This window comes from Maylandia zebra, linkage group LG6 (genome assembly GCF_041146795.1).
Source record: "Maylandia zebra isolate NMK-2024a linkage group LG6, Mzebra_GT3a, whole genome shotgun sequence".
Classification (NCBI taxonomy): domain Eukaryota; kingdom Metazoa; phylum Chordata; class Actinopteri; order Cichliformes; family Cichlidae; genus Maylandia; species Maylandia zebra.
This window is the reverse complement of record NC_135172.1, coordinates 30503221-30520584: the sequence shown is the minus strand read 5'-3', so window position 1 is coordinate 30520584 and position 17364 is coordinate 30503221. Positions and strand designations below refer to the sequence as shown.

General features: G+C 41.5%; 1 protein-coding gene across 1 annotated transcript in view; it reads right to left on the bottom strand.

Moving 5' to 3' along the window:
- pkn1a (protein kinase N1a) overlaps positions 1-15530 on the bottom strand; it is a 61509-nt gene extending 45979 nt beyond the window's left edge. Inside the window, exon 1 of the mRNA XM_012918664.3 lies at positions 14725-15530. Within this exon, the coding sequence (XP_012774118.2) occupies positions 14725-14745 (21 nt within the window). The 5' untranslated portion in view covers positions 14746-15530. The remainder of the gene's footprint in view (positions 1-14724) is intronic.
- Positions 15531-17364: the final 1834 nt, after the last annotated feature.

Here is a 17364-nt window from a genome sequence, read left to right as displayed (position 1 = left end):
GTACAGACGTAGAGGCGAAGCATCATACCTTCAAAGGGGGGGGATTTTTAATCTATTGCTTCCTGTGGGGACAGTTCGTTCCTTCTAGTGTCACACGATGCCTTTTCTATAATGTAACAGCTTCCTGAGTCTGGAGCAGAGTTTTTAAAGGTTGGCATTTTTCATTAGTTTTCTTTTTTTTTTGTTTCCAGTTTCCCAGAATGAGTTACAGTTTCACTTTAGTGTTTTAATTAGTTTCAGTCTTAGTTTGAGTTTAATTTATGTTAATGTGGTTGGTATTTGTCTTTGACAAGATTTAAGAATTTCAGAACAGGTATTTCCAAACCACTGAAATGAAATGCCCCCAAGGACATAAAGTTTGGTAGTCATTATTGTGACTGCAGAGTGTTGTTCAGTTACAAAGAGTCTGCTAATTTCAAGTTCGATTCAATTCAGTATACATTTTATATAGCACCAAATCACAAAAACAGTCGCCTCAAGACGCTTTATATTGTCAGGTAAAACCACAAAATAATATAGTGAAAACTCCAACAATCAGATGACCCCCCTATGAACAAGCATCTGGCGACAGTGGGAAGGAAAAACTCCCTTTTAACCGGAAGAAACCAGACTCAGGGAGGGACGGCCATCTGCTGTGGCCAGTTGGGGGTGTGGAGAGGACAACAGGACAAAGACATGCTGTGGAACAGAACCAGAGATTAATAATAAATAATGATTAAATGCAGAGTGGTGTATAAACACATAGGGAGTGAAAAAAGCGAGCGAAGAAGAAACACTCATCATGGGAAGTCCCCAGGAGCCCAGACTGATTGCAGCATAACTAAGGGAGGATTCAGGAGCAACGTGCTCTAATGGGATGATATGGTACAATGAGGTCTTTAAGATTTTGCCTAATTATCCAAGACTTTGTATGTGAGGAGAAGGATTTTAAATTGGAAGGCTGGATTGAACAGGGAGCCAATAAAGAGAAGCTAATATGGGACAAATAAGCTGTCTCTTTACCACATTAGTTCATGATGTTAGCACCCTAATCTTCAGTTATTAGCACAGTTATTATGCAGCTCTGAAGCCCATATGGAAAAGATATATATAAATCTTATAAAGTTTGTATCTGTCTTGGGTGAAACTTGTATGAAAAGCATACAAGAGTGAAAACAGATATAAGATCCCTTGAAAAATTATATAATGAAACTTGTATGTTTTGGATACTTACTAAAACAATATATGAAAGTAATGAGGAAGTGGCCACTTTCATGAGTAAATCATATAAGTTTTTACTATTTCTTTTCCATATATGGAGTATAGAACATCTGGACCAACAGAAAAGTTATTTTCATCAAAAAAACAAACATGCTGATCTCCTTTGTCTTCTATTCAATCTGTTGTTTTTCACCAGTTTATACGATCAATACCATTAAACAATTTGTCACAGTGCCTGTGTTGTGGTCCAGTGAACTGTTCCAATAAAATCTAACCAACGGCAGTCACAGATGTCAGACAAACTAGCTCGAGAGTAAATATTCATTTTTCTGTTGCAGTGACTTTTAGTTCTTTAGAAAACATGTCAGGTTTGCTCTTTAAGCACAGCATGACTAAGAGTTGACCACGAGCAAGCCACACCTGCACGTTACAATATGTGTGATTGCCACAGTGTGCGCGCGTGTGTGAAAAAGCCACGTGAACTGACTGTGTGAGCAATGTGGGTAGAAAGTACGTCACATTTGTGTTTTAAAGCACCCGAGGGAGACTGAGGGTGCGTGGCTGGTGAAAAGAGAAAAACAGAGTCGAAATGCATGTTAACATGCCCCAAGAGCACCCTGGGGATTCATTGTGAGTGTGTCTGTGTGCGTGTGTGTGTGTGTGTGTGTGTGTGTGTGTGTGTGTGTGTGTGTGTGTGTGTGTGTGTCACAACATTTACGGTTATGACAGTTGGGCTCAGGTGTGGCAGCAGGAGCAGAGACCAGTGCAGCAGGTCTCTGGGTTTATGTTTAAACAGCCTGCAGAGACAAGTTCAGCTCACCAACAGCGGTTGTGTGGTCACAGTTGGAGAGACATAACTCATATACATACACATTTGTGGTAAATCAAACTAATGTCCCTAATTTTCAGCTACATATATCAAGAATAACTGAAAATGTGACAAATGTGAATCTAAAAACATCTCTACTCTCAGGTAACTGAATACCTGCAGATGGCAGGAGAAATACGCTGCGACTGAACAAATGAACTCTTCTATTTATTTAGTTTTTAAAAATCGGTCAACTTTAGCAGGCAATTTAATCAAACATCTGCCACGCAGGTTGTGGTTGTGCAAGAACATTTTAGGGGTTCATATGAAGATTATCCCCTTACATCATTTCAGTTTAATCTGCAAAAAATCTCATTTTTAATATTGTTAAAAGCAGCCAGCTTTGCTCAGCCTTACAGACCTTCAGACAACAACTTCTCCTGCATCTAAATAAAACAAAAAGAGCCGACTTTTGAAATACGTTGATATTATCGAGGCAGCAGATCAGTTCTGTGGAAGGTGGGTGAGTTACTATACCTCGTAAAAGTGGAAGACTTTGTGTAACTGAATCTAAAGCAGAGAAAGGTTAAGGTTCATGTTTTGGTGGGTTTGTATCAGGTTATATAAAGTATTCGGGGGGGATAATGATTGTGTAACCACTGTTTAATCAAGTGTGAAGGCTCAAAGCATCTCAGTCCCATCTCTAATTACATAGCCAAATATAATTCTAGAGACTACGCTTAGTTCATTGTCCTCTAAGAGGCCACTCTCATTAAAGTGTCCAGAAAAAGTGTTGACGTGTAAACAGACTTGGGAGAAGAGTGCTCGGTCCCTCATTAAGTGCAACACTGAGTAACGTATGCCTAATCCTAACCCTTTCTGTTTTTTTTTTTAAATAACATCACTGTTTGTTTCCAAAAGTTGATTCTGTTCATCTGGACGTAGCGTTTTGTGGGAGAAACGTTTTGTCACTCATCCTTCTTCAGTCTCAGCTGACTGCAGGTTTCCCCCAATCTTATAAACAGTGCATTTGCATAATGACTGAAACCAGCCCACTGAGGAACAATGGGTTGGGAGGTCAGTTTCTTAATCTTAATTATGCAAATTCTCATGACCATTGATCAGCAACCACTGACTAAAACCCACTGATCAATGGCCATGAGTACCATTCACAGAGAGTTGGGGATTGGCTGCAATCACAGCATTGTAAGATGGCGAAAGATGTACCCTTAGGCCCCCTCCTCGATTCAGAGATGGTCTTTCCCTTTTCACATAAATGGCCTCCTTGACTCTTCGCTCAAACCAGCGTTCCTCCCTGTCCAGGATGTGTACATCCTCATCCTTGAAAGAGTGTCCACTGGCCTGTAGGTGTAAATAGACTGCAGAGTCCTGGCCTGACGAGGTAGCTCTTCTGGGTTGTGCCATCCGCTTCACCAGAGGTTGTTTGGTTTCCTCGATGTATAAATCCTGGCAATCCTCCTGGCACTTAACAGCGTACACTGTGTTACTCTGTTTGTGTCGGGGGACCCGATCCTTGGGGTGGACAAATTTTTGGCGCAGCGTGTTTTGGGGTTTAAAAGCCACAGAGACCCGTTTTTTTTTTTTTTAAAAAAGCGTCTCAACTGCTCCGATACTCCTGACACATACGGGATCACTACAGGTTTTCGCTTAGGCAGCGTTCACTGTTTGTTGGATATCACGAAAAGTTTGCCATAATCCTGGATGATCCTGCTTTTTGGCATCTTAGAAACACAGCTGTGGCCAAGCAAGAGCTAGAGAAGCTTATTCATGCCTTTATTTCATGCATTGCTCTTTTTCTTTTAGACTGTTTAGTTTAGTTCAGAATGCTGCGACTCAAATTTTAACAAAAACAGGAAGACAGAGGATATCAGCTCCCTGTACTGGCCTCCAGTAAAATACGGAATTCAAAGTATTGCTCACTGTTTATATTAGTAATTAAATGGCTTGGGTCCTACGTAAGACTTGTTTAATGAAGCTAAACAGGGTCATTTATCTGCACATAACTGGAACCAAGTACCCACTGAGGTCAGATCATCTCCAACCTCAGCCATTTTTTTTTTTAAAAAGAGGCTAAAATAAGGATTATTCACTGCTGCTTTGAATGAATCAGGTAGCTGTATCATGATTGTTAATATTATTTCTGTCTATTATTTTTTAGTTTGGAGTTGATCCTGTAAAGTACATTAAGGGATTGTAGTGTTTGAAAGGTGCTACTTAAGTAAACTTGCCTTGCCTAAACAAGTCGTTGAGTCTTTCAGCAGCGTATTTCACTTCATTGTCCTCAAAGTAATGATTATAAAAGGCTATCTGTGTATTGTTGTATTGAAGGACATGTTCAGACTGAAAGTCCTGCACACCAACCGTCTCCTTTTTCCCCTTTTAATTTCTCTCTTTAGTAAGGCACACTCATCATATCCTCTCCCATAATAAGGGCACTGATGCAAATACCTTTTGCATCTTGATTTGATTTAATTCAAAGTGATTTAACTGCAGCTCCACCCAGTTATCCAACCATCCATTGAACTGAGGCCCCGAGCTGGTGAAACTCCCAGTAGGCCAAATGTTATCAGTGCAACTTGATCTCCAGCCCTTTGTAATGAGAGGGATTGTTTGTGGGGAGACTTTAATAACTCCCGCAGCCTATTTATATCTTGTAAGTCACACACTGCGTATGACGCACTATAAAAGCACACAGGCACACCCACGACATGTGCCACAAACTTTGATAAAGACCGTCTCGTAACTGTCTGCCAACAGTCACATTAAAGCAAAGAAAAAAAATACTTTAAGTACGTTTTCATACAGTGGGTTATCTATTAACTCTAGATGTGACAGCAAACAAGTTTGCACACTGAGATAATGCAGCGAACCAACAACAGTCTGGTGATATGTTCACAGACCGAGAGTGTGTATGACACCAACAGGATGGTGTTATAACGTAGCAAGAATTATTTTAGTAAATTACCCATGTCTACATATGTTTAGTCTACTTGGCTTTAAGCTGATTAAGAGCAACAAGATGTCTTGAAACTAAAAGCTTTCCTTCTAATTATCCCTAGCGGAGGACAGCTCTTTAGAGCCAACAAGCCACACGGGTAAACATGGGGGAAGAAAGCTGGAGGAGCAGCTGGTACACAGCAAGGAGAAGGAGGAGGGATGAGACAGCAGGAGGAGTAAATGATAACGCAAGACCAACGTGGCGCTTGCTTTACTTTCGCAAATGTTGCTGATCCAGTACCATTTGTGATGAACGTTTGTTCATGCGGCGGTTTCCTTAGAAATGTGGAGAGCACCATTAACACAGCACTGCAAATACTACACTCACAGGACGAGGTACTATGTCTGAAAATCCTTCAACGATGTTCACAGAGGAGGGGACCTACGTAGCTCTTAAATAAATACGTTTTAAGGAAGTCTGACAAGCAAAATTGTCTAGTTGGTCCCGTTTAAGAGAGTTAAACCATCATAACCAGCTCTCTCAGTAGCAACTGACTCCAAGATTAGCATCAGAATATTCAGCCAATGAGGGGAATTGTTTGACAGACATCTGTATACATTTTTATACAGATATTTGGTGTAGTATAAACACAACTGTCAACCGGTTTTTGATTCCCATCCCTAACTATCAGTCATGGATTGGCCTCCCCAGAGCCCGAACTTCAATATTATTGAAGTAATGTGGGGTCATCTTGACAGAAAACAGAATAAAAGAAGCGCTTTGGATGTCCTTCAAGAAACCTGGAGAACTATTCCTAAAGACTACTAAGAGAAATTACAAGGAAGTTTGCTGTGCTTAAGAATAAAGGTGGCAACACCAAATATTGACTTTCAAGCTCATTAGTATTGTATAAACTCAGTTTTTTTGCCTTACATACTGTAATTTCATCACGATCATTAGCACTGTACAGTAAGGGGGGGGGGGGACATCATTCTGCCAATGCTGGCCGCTAAATTAGATGTCTGGCTGTCAATTCGGTCTGAAGACGTCTCACTTAAGTGCGCTACAGATTGCGACACCGATCATACGTTGCATCATGCTGAAACAAGTAAATCTTATCTGCCATATGAAGGTTTCAGGCTCTCCTGCAGGCACAATAGATGACACAGCAATCTGCCACCATCAGTCTCACATTCTGACATTTCTGCTGCTCATTTCCATCATTTCCTCACAACACGTTCACCATCTTGCCGTCACTTTTTGTCATTTTAATGACCAATCATTGCACACTCACACACACCAAAAAAGTAGAGACCATAACACCCACAAAATTAAAAGAAAAATTCTTGAACCCACAGTCTGACTTCTGGAAACTCCAGCATCAGCCTGTTATCTGTTTCTACAGCGTCACCACATCCCCACAGACCGTCCCCACACACCCTTTCTTTTGTCCTAAACCACACGTTTATGTCAAATCACGGCAGATCTGCAGTGTTGGAGACACAAAGCAAACAAGTACGCACAGACAATACAAAATTGTTTCTGGTAACAGTATTTCCACTTTAGTGCTATATAGCATTTCTGTATTTGCTGGTGTTTTCTTCTCTTTTTGGCAACGTCTCTAAAAGCTGTACATCCTTCTATGCAAAATCTGTGATGGTATTTTCTTACTTTGCTTGCTTTTTTGTCCATTTTATAGTATTTTCTTGACCCGCGGTGTACTGAACTCTCAGCACCACTTTCCAAATGTGTCCAGTCGACCAGATTTCAACCTGGCAGTGAGGCTGGCTTAAACAGAAAAAAATGATCAGCATATAAGAGCAATTTTGTGACTACTTGCTCAATAAACCCACATTTGTGCCAGAAACTCTGTTTAAAAAAGGTCAGATAAAATAATAACTGAAGAAGCCATCTTTTTGTTTAATAGGAAGCAAATCCCCCGGCTGCCCCATGAGGCTCACTCATACAGCACACAGCGAAGCATGCCCAGCTTATTCCATTAACTGATGGTGTATTGCTTTGTTCATGGACTGTTTACCAGCTGCCCCCCCGCTGTGAGGAAAATCACCAGGATTAAATTTCATATTGTGTACAGGAGGATGAGAGCATCGCTCGCTTAAGGACGGCAGCATGAGAGACAATCAGGGTTTGTGCAGGCCTGCACTTTGTTCATCAACATTCATGCCTAATGCTTACTATACAACACATAAAACACTCCATTTCCTGATTATTTCTCCTCAGAACCAATCAAAACTCTAAAACTGCGTCAGCTTAAATCTCCAAATATCTTATCCTATTAGAGGAAGAGCGCATTTCCCTGAAACACTCTCCCTCCGGCAACACCAGAGATTACAGCATAATGCTCTCTGTTGATTTATTTTTCCTAAAAACAAAGGTCTCTGACCTTTAGACGCAAGCTCAGCGTTGGGTTTTAAATGCACCACAGTTTAAGGCAGACTAAATTATTTGGTTTATTTGCTATTCGAGTTCTTTCAGAAGGATTGTAACCTACACTTTAAAGCACAAATCCTTAGGATAACATCACAGCAGCCATGCATTCAGTTGTCCGTCCCAATTCCCTGATTGTTTCAGCAAAGACTGAGTTTGTTCTAAATATATAAAGTGTCCTCTGGTAGGTTCAGAGACAGTTAACGTAACTGAGTGGCTGTTTAAACTGCACGGCAGGACTGACCGATGAGGCTGGGATCGATGTATGTGTCCCGAGGGGCCCTGGGCACTGCCATAATGAGGAAGGGGTCAGGGGTCGAGGTATGTCGAGTGCAAGGTTGCTGGTTTTGACAAGCCAGGCCGGGACCCAAATGAGCACGAAAGTGAGGAACTACTGCCATCGTATAATGAAACTTCAAAGACTTGACATTAAAAAAAGAGGTGGTATCCAACTTTAACGGATGCAGATGTGAGGGCAGAACTTCGGCATCTGTGGCCTGGCCTCATGCGACGAAAAACAGCCACAGGCAGTGAAATGTCTGTTTCATTTATGTTTTAATTGAGTGACCCGCCCTGAGCCACTCACTCCTGATCACTCCGGCCCTCCCAGTTCTCACCCAGAAAGCTGGCGGAGGTTAACTGGCCAGGGGTGATAGGTGATGTCACAACAGTGTGTGAGCTCAGCCTCGCTGGCCTGTGTGCGAGCGTCTGGGGAGAAGGAGGGGTCCATGCGAAGCTGGAATGCAGGGGTACATCGCTATGAGGTCATGGGAATTATGGGATGTTTGCACAGAGGGAAGGCAAGATGTGAAACAAAGATAAAGAAACAGGGAGGGGAAAAAAATCCACGGACAGGAACGCCAGTTTACAATAGCTGCTGCGGCTCATCACATCTACCAAGCACACAGGCAGGCTCTCAGTTTAAGAAAAACAAACACCTCCACCCCTCCACCCAAAAAACTATTAACAGTATCGGACTTTAATACCTTGCCTGAGGGTGGGCAGCTGGGCTGGTTGGTTAGTGAGGGTGTGGTCACTAACACGCTCCAACAAGGATGAGGAAAATAAACTCATAGTGAACTGAATGTGATCTGGGCTGCTACTGTCAGACAATGCAACCTATTGTACCGCTGCGGCCGTAGAGCCTCATCATCAGCACATCGCCCCGTGGCCCCTCCTCTTCCCTCCACTGTTGTGCCCTTGCAAAACTTTGCCCCCATCTGAAATGCTCCTATCAGGGCACCAACGATCCAAGCAATGAGCCAGTGCTATTAAAGCTCTTATTTTGTTTTCCCATCAGTACCAAACATGTAACTTACTGTAAGAAAACACCCCATTTTTAGACGCTGTTAAAAGACTGATTTGCCTGCTAATGAGACGTTTATTGGCTCTTATGTGGTTCCTTTACACTCATTTCAACAGATTAACAAATTTGAGAAGTGAGAGGGGCAAAATAATTTAATGCATGACAAAACTGAGAAGATCTTTGGCAGGCTGCTATAATAGGGAGAGCAGAAACAGAGCAACTGTAATAGTTGACAACAATCACACCCCATCTTATCTTAGAGACCCAATAACACAATCTCACACCAATAGAGCATTTTACTCTCCATTGGTGTGATATTGTGAGCTTACCTGTGGTTCCTAGAATATTTAGTAGAATGGGAGACAGACCCTTCAGATCTCAGGCCCCTCTTCTGTGGAACCAGCTCCCAGCTTGGATTCGAGAGACGGACATTATCTCTACTTTTCAGATTAACCTTAAAACTTTCCTTCCTGGTAAAGCACATGGTTAGTGCTGAATCAGGTGATCCTAAATCCTCCCTTAGTTTTGCTGCATTGACAGGTACGAACGGTCTAATGTTAAAATGCCCAACTCTACAGGATCAAAAAGCAGGTTTAGAACCTGGGACAAAACAGCTGTTTTTTAACTCTATGTGTAGCTTCTACCCTTAATAACATCTCTACTGTTCCTGAAATTGTCCACCTGGATACTGGAGTTAGGGGCGTCACCACATTTTTGACAGATGTTCCAACTCAAACCACCACATGACACTAAGAAGTCAGTGCCTCAGTTCTGATGACAGTTTTTATTAGTCTGGCTCTCCAAAACCAATGTCTCACACCATGGTGGCTACATCCATGTTTTATACTGCCTATGATTGAAACATGGATTATATGTGGTAGAGGAATAGCGTTGGTGGGCTTTTAAAACCTCATTTTAATCATCGTCAAACTGGTTTGAATTGCTAACGCTTCTGATGACACTCATTTGACCTTTGACTTCTCAGTAGAAACAACTAGTGTTAATGGTTTTGTAGATGCTATAAAATTCCACGAAGGTCAGATGAGATTAGGCAGACATGCAGTAGAGCTGGTAGGAGGTTCTGATCATGTGTTACAAGCCTAAAAACAGAAACATTCATGCGAGTGAATACATCACATGATAGGGAGTACATGACCCCATTAGTCCACATTGTTTTATTAAACTGAGAGGCCTGCTATGAAAATGAATGTGGATATTAATTTCCTCTCAGAGTCTCCGGTTTCGCAACAGTTCCTTGATGCGTTACTGTGGATTCTGTCTGCCTACATGGCCACGGGGCTGAGAAAAGTCTATTTTGTGTGCATAACTGTCTCCTTACGTCATTGTGAGGCTTATGGGAAGCTCTCCTATGCATTCCCTGGAGTGTCTGACTCTGTGTGTGTCTTTAAATATTAGACCTGAATGTGTGCTCATGTAAATTGTGTAAAAAAAAAAAGAAAAAAAAAAGAAGTTTGTCATTAATGAACAAATACAGGATTTTCAAAATTTTCCACGCAACAGATCCATCCACATACAAGAAGTGACACATCTCCCCTCGACTCCACTATTGTCCGCTTTCTAACCTTCGCAGGGAAGTGTGACGCAGTTGGATTCAGGCTTCTATTGGGGCTGTTTCACATGGTTTTCCTGTGGGGGCAAACAAGCGGCACACCAGGGGAAGGTTGTAGAGCTTCACTGCCTGCCTCTGATGTACAAAAATGGGAACTTAAGAGGGGAACTCCAGGAACTTTACACATCAAGACGTGTTTGCAGGACTTGTGGAGGAGTTCTGCATATCTGAACAAATAAATCCTTAGAGAGGTGATAAGATAACTCAAGTTAAGTTACTTCAGTCTGTGTTGGTTAAAGATGAAGATTGAAAATGGAAACCCCATAAAATAAAAAAAGAAACAGACTGATTTATGCATCAACTAGGAAGCCTGGAGACCTGCCATGTCCTGACTACACAAAGGTGTTTTACTACCTAGGACAAAAGCTACAAACTTTAAGGTAATGTACCTCAGTAGCCATTAGAAATAAGGCTCAAATATTACATGTGTCTGTTTGAAAAAACAAGTGAAGAAGTTTAAAAAATAATAAAGAAGAGGGTTAAGGGCAAAAATAAACATCAATGAAATCAAAAGAAGAAAATAAGACCTTTGCCATGACTTGATACAGTTCTTATGTCTACTGACTACTACATAGATTTAGTCATACGAACAGCTTCCCTTAATACACTGGAAGCAGGAAAAAAACTAGTATTTCTTTGTGTCATACAATTAGTGCTGAAGAAGTTGGACAAGTGCTGAAACCCTGCATCAGCACATATAAGATAAATTTAGAGATGAATGCCCCGCAGACCGCTTCCAACTGATGCACCCGCTCCATGAAAACATGAGGAAGTTCCACCAGTACATCATCATCAGCTCCTGTGGACAAAAGGGGGTTTCCAATTCTGCTGAAGCAGTTGCCACTTAAAGTAGCCTCTCCCTTTTCAACTTTACTGGAAAAGATCAAAGACCCAAGTCCATGTCTAGATCTCCTTCTGTTTTCCTTCTTTTACTGACCATCCTTCTCCATAGACTCCAAATCTCCTGAGACCATGATAAAAACGAAACATGTACACAGCAGACCAGAGAAATATCAAACTGCTCTTAGTGCTGCTGTTTGCCTCCTGATTATTGGAGTCTTGCGATATTCTTAGAAAGAAAAACATAACCACATCTTTTGTGGGAGGCAGAAAAAACATCTGGCTTTAAGCTGTAGGCGCTCTCATTAGGTGGTTGATTCAAATTTACAAATTCCAATCAATGGCACATCTCGCACATTGGTCAGCGGAGTAGGGGAACCAAAATTAGACCTATCTGTTTGGCATAGTACAGAAAAAATCTATGCCAAACAGACTGGGCAGATAGTTGTTTACCCGGTGAGGACGTCTGACACAGAGTGCGTGTATTGGCACTTTAACGTCAAGGACAACGAGGCTAGAATTGGTTAAAGAGGCAGAAAGCTTTTAAAAGCAGTCACATAATACGGTGTAGTCAAGCAGCATAATTAACTGGGCTCATTTTCCTAAAGACACATGCTGGTGCTCATAGCTTCCTGACACAAATAAAAGGGGGAAATCTAATAAAGTCGCTGTCTTTGTAGCTAACAGTCATTCTTAGACTAGTCTCTTGATGAATTAGACTTGATATACCAACGCAAACATTTGAAAGTTCTTTTCCTAAATGTTTTGTATCCAAATCCCTTTTTTCCTTGGAAAATGCTTTATCCTTCAAACCAACCTTTACTCTGTTTTTTGTTTGTTTCCCTTCTGGCTTTGAGTAGTTTTAAAGGAGTACTATTGTTAGAAGCCTTAAAAGTGACATGATCGTAATACAAAGAAGCAATTCTCTTGTACTTACTGAACTTAAAGAATTTTTTTAGCTTTTCTTTTTGAAAGGAAATTGCAGAAACAGTTTTACATGCTGTAATAAAACACTGAAAGCAACATATTAATTAATTCATTTAATGGGATATGACATTACAATCACAAGACAAATCTCTTGACCATAGATCTGTGATAAAGATACGTGTAGCAACTTACACACTTTAGCAACTTTACTTACTGTTTAATTAAATCAATTTAGTATCCATACCCCTTTCCATCAATTTATCATGCTGCTTTTTTAAATTTCCCATCTCACAAACACAAGCTGCTCTGACTGAATGGTATCTTTACCCGACCAGACCTCTCGGACTGTGGCACCCAGCCGCTATCCAAGCCACATAGCATCAAATCCCTACGCCCATATAGTGAACCCCTCTGGCCTGGCTGTTTGATGGGACCACAGGAACTCTGTATTTGGCAGACTAACAGTCTCTTGTTTTATTCCTCTTTATAGGGGTTTCTGAATTGGAAAGTAGTCTTTGGGGATTTAATCAGAATAGCTACATGAATGTTTCTTAGATGATGTGTCTCAGGCTTCTCCTACTGTGGGCAGACTCAGTAAGGACACAATGGAGAGAGCATGTCTCTCAGCTCACTTGGAAATACTTTAGTATGTCAACAGGAAGGAGGCGAGGAGGTGGCTCTTGGCATCTATTAATTGGATGGTTGGTGGTTCCATGTCTGGCAAGATCCTAAGCTCAAGTTCCTCTTCCATTCATCCATCAGAGCGTGAATGTTACACAGAAAGCACTTAAGAATATAAAAAGTGCTTGTAAGAATGGGTGAATGACATTTGTTGTGTGAAGTGCTTTGAGTAATAAAACAGAAAAGAGCTATAGCTATATCCTATTGTAAAGTGTCCTTGGGTGACTTGAAAGGCGCTCATAAATAAAATGTATTATTATTATTATTATTATTATTATTATTATAGCAGAACCAGTCCATTTCCCATTTACCTCCTGTAAAATGTGGATAACCACCTTTGTGTGATTGCTTAGCCTGATGATCCATGTTAGTGTAAGTGAAGCTAGTTAAGAGAAAAAGCTGTCTTGGGTTTATTGAACTTCCCTCATAGTACAGGTCCCATGAGCAACAACCTAGCTACTGGAGGAAAACTACAAGCTTTGTCACCAGGTAACCCTCAAAATCCAGTGAGAGCACGAGTTCTCATGTGTGCCTGCATCCATGAATGCGTTTGCAGATCAACACACCTTATTTGGTTATAATGTACTGGAGGGAAGTGGCAGCATGGGTGAAATGACAGAATGTGGGCAAACAACATTTGAGTTTAGTCAACACTTTATGGCAACAGGAACTCGTAGACTTGCACACTGGTTATAAATTTCATATTTCATTATTATTGCAAGGAGCCCGTCTGTTCTGGAGCTATCACCTCTATTATCTTCTTCATCTTCTGTATTTTCACTTGCATACGTTCCAAACCTCTAATTACAGAGTAAACCAAAGCCAATTTTTCAGCCGTGAATAATTGGCATTAACGTTCCTAAATTACAAATAGGAATTCAAAGTAGTAGACAACCTGTACACCGACGTCATCTGCGTGACGACACGGACACACCCATTTCTCAGCTGCACGCAGCTCCAGGCTTGTACATCAGCTGACACACAGCTCTAAATGTCAACAGCTTCTCAAATCCAGTGTGTATGAATCTCATAAAACTTATCTGCCCCCTTCATGTTCTTCAGTTTCAGCCTAGATGACTTAAAGCAATTAACTCATTACCTAAACGCCACTTCAGGAAATCATGTTTCTCTTTAACTCAGCACACACCTATTCCCTGTAAATGCAAACTAAGCACTCCTTCCTGTTTTGCTAAAGCATTCACATTCAAGTGATGCCTGAAGGCAGCTGGAAATAGTGAGTGTTGTTTTACAGCAAACACCAGTATTGTGCCTGCATGCACCTGCCTTTCCTATATACACACACACAACACTATGAAAGCAACAAAGCTTTGGACAAAACAAGCTTCACCAGGTCACAGCAAACAGCCAAACAAAGCAAGGTGCAGGAGATCTCTGCACAAGCTCTTTGCAGGACCAGACAGTGGACCCATCATACATTATTAACAAGAAGCAAACTATCCATTTCCACTTATACTGACAGGTTGTTGGTTCTTACAGTGTGGTACGGGGGCCACTAATGGCCTCCAGCACCAAGCCACCACCAATAATCAATTAAGATAATAGCAATCACCAACTACTAATTTTTCACCAAACAATTGATTGGGAGACTCGAATGTCAGAATGAGCTCATGTTTCTGAGCTTTGGAAAACCCATCTTAGGCTCTAAGATCCTGTGGAAATTTGTGCCAAATTTTAACAAAACATGGGTCAGTTAAATCCACTATTCTCGTTACATTTGTAGGGGGAAACTTTCTATAAAAAAACAATACTGCTTAACTTAAAAAGTTAAAACAGCTATTTTGGCTTCACACAACTTGTGTCAACAGAAATGTCTGGATTTCAAAGGATGAGTATCTGTGAGCCAGTTTTGGCTTTATTCAGACCACGTTTGCAGGCTTCAGGACATCCAACTTGATAAAACTTACTTGAATGGAGTCGTTCGCCATGGCTGTCCCTGTTGCTGCCTTCAGTCCGTGCAGATTCACGGACAACTTGTGCACATGTGGGGATTCGGCCCACAGATGAACGCGATGTCTCCTTTCTTAAGACAATAAAATAAGAAAAGATACTCGTATAGGCCTGCGAGTCTTATCTCAACTTCAGGCAAATGTGTAATAACACAAAGGCAAACAGTCAAGGGGTAATCCGCATTGTAGGTCCGCCTGTGGCCGCGCCTGAACCGATCCACCCTGTGTTGTTTAACCAGCGTTAGCCCCCACTCCACTCCACGAACAATCAAAACGGCTCCACCGTGTGTGCGCGTTTTAACAAGAGACACAAGTCATTCAGATAACTGCAAACTACTGAGCTCCGCAGTCATTCATCACCATCCTCTTCTGTGAGTATCTGCCATTCAACAGCTAAAAATCCAGCAGCACGTCCCTGCTGAACGGTCACATCCACAGCCGACATGAAACCAGAGGAGATCCCCCGTCTTCCCTCTCCCCAGCTCCCGGTTACATCCGTGAACACGCCTCACAGCCTCCTCTCTCTTATCACATGCCTTACAAGAAGAAAAAACCCGCCTGTCAGTCCTTCACACAGCCGCAAACCCAGGACAGCGGGAAGCTAACCTGGGCGTTACACATCCCACTCTGGGCTCAAGTCAAAAAACACCACAAAAGAGCTCCTTCTTTGTTTTGCCGCTCGAGATGGACAGCCTCACCCGCCGTGAGACATCCAGGCAGCGGTTAACTGACGGCAAAGCGGCAGCACGCAACACTTGTACGCGAGACCCCGGCCGCGCGCTCCCGACGCCCTTCCAAATCGACCGGGCTGCTCATTGGTCCAGAGCGGGGCAGCGGGGGCGCGCAGGATAGGTCATGTGACATGCTGCAGCGCTGCTTGTTACCTTGTAATGAACCAACTGTTGAATTTGTAAAGCACGCAGAGCCTTTACCTGCCTCATGGTGATTCTATTCAGTAAATACACACAAATACATAAACAAAATAGATCTACATCAGTATGTACAACAGCCTGTCTCACCGAAAAATGAAGAATAACAACCGCAGTACAACTTCAGCCTGAAGGTACCTGATTATTATATATTGTTTTATAAATAATATTAAATGGAAACTAACACTCCTGTCGGCTAAAGACAGGAAACTGAGGCTAAAAGTTGCACAGTCTCACCCCAAATTATCTGGGCATCAGAAAATTTGGATGAAATTTGCTGGTCTGACGAGTCTTATTTTCTGCTCCAACACCCAAACGGTCAGCGTAAAACAACATGAAACCGTGGATCCATCCTGCCCCTTATCAACAGCTCAGCCTGGTAGTGGTGGTGTAATTTTGTGGTGGATATTTTCTTGGCACACTTTGGGCCCCTTTGTACCGAAAGAGCATCATTTAAACACCCCAGCTTACTCCAGTATTGCTGCTGACCACTTCCAGCCCTTTATGACCAAAACTACAGGTCTCAAGTGTCTGAAGACAAGTAATTTGCCATTGGAACAACACATAATACAGATTATAACACACCATTAGCCATCCCACTTTCACGTTTACATCAATAAAGAAAAACCTTGCCTTTGAAAAGCCATAAAAAAACCCAGATTTACAGCTATGGAGGCCCACCTGTTTAACAGGCTGATACTCTCTCATTGAGCAGAAATGTTAATAATAATGTAATACAAACCCTGCGTGTGGGAGAGAGAAGCTCATGACAGGGTCAGTTGATGTTAGGGTGGTGTGAGTGGGTGTCTGTGTTAGATTTAACAAAGATAAACTGATGCACATTTGCATATCTCATTTGCATCATGAAAATCTTTCAGCGGGGGCAGAGGACAAGAGCAGGGACAGAGGACTCACATACCATATCCTAAATATATGTTAAATGTGTAGGCTCACAACGATAAACTTAATACAGCTGAGTCACCTACGGTCATCAAAGAGCTGACTCGAGCAGTGAAAGGCAGCAATAACTCATGATAAGGCAAACAGATGTCTGTAATAAACTGTTAAAATTTCCACACAGATGTTTTAGTCCAGTTGTTCTGAGGGGTGGAGTTATTTAGGTTATGAAAAACTTTTCTTATCTCGGTGATATCTGCTAACAGAGCACGGCATGATGGTTAATCTCTCTCTGTATGAAGGAGGGACTGAAAACAAAATTAGGTGTATTTGCACAAGCTTTGAAATGCAAGCACTAGTTTTATATTGGTATTTGTCATATTGGCTGATATCTGCCTATAAACAAATGTTTAAAGAGGACCTATTAAAATGTAGTGTTTTCAATTTGTTTTCATTATTATTATTAGTAGTAGTAGTATTTAGGTTTCAGTTTAGTTTAGTTTCAGTCATTTTCCAGGGCCGCATTGAAAGTTTCACTTTAGTTTTCAACTGTAGAAACTGTTCATTTTCAGTTTGATTTGTATTAGTTTCAGTGTTAGTTTAAGATTTCCCCCAATTTCACAATAACAATAATTCAAATATGTGGCATAAAATCAATAATAATCAGCTATCATTTGCTCCAGCGCATCTGTTTTAGCATATTTGTGCTGCAGGAGAAAAAGAAAAAAAAATCGGTTTCTTTCTGCCACAGGGAAAATAATGAATTAAAAAA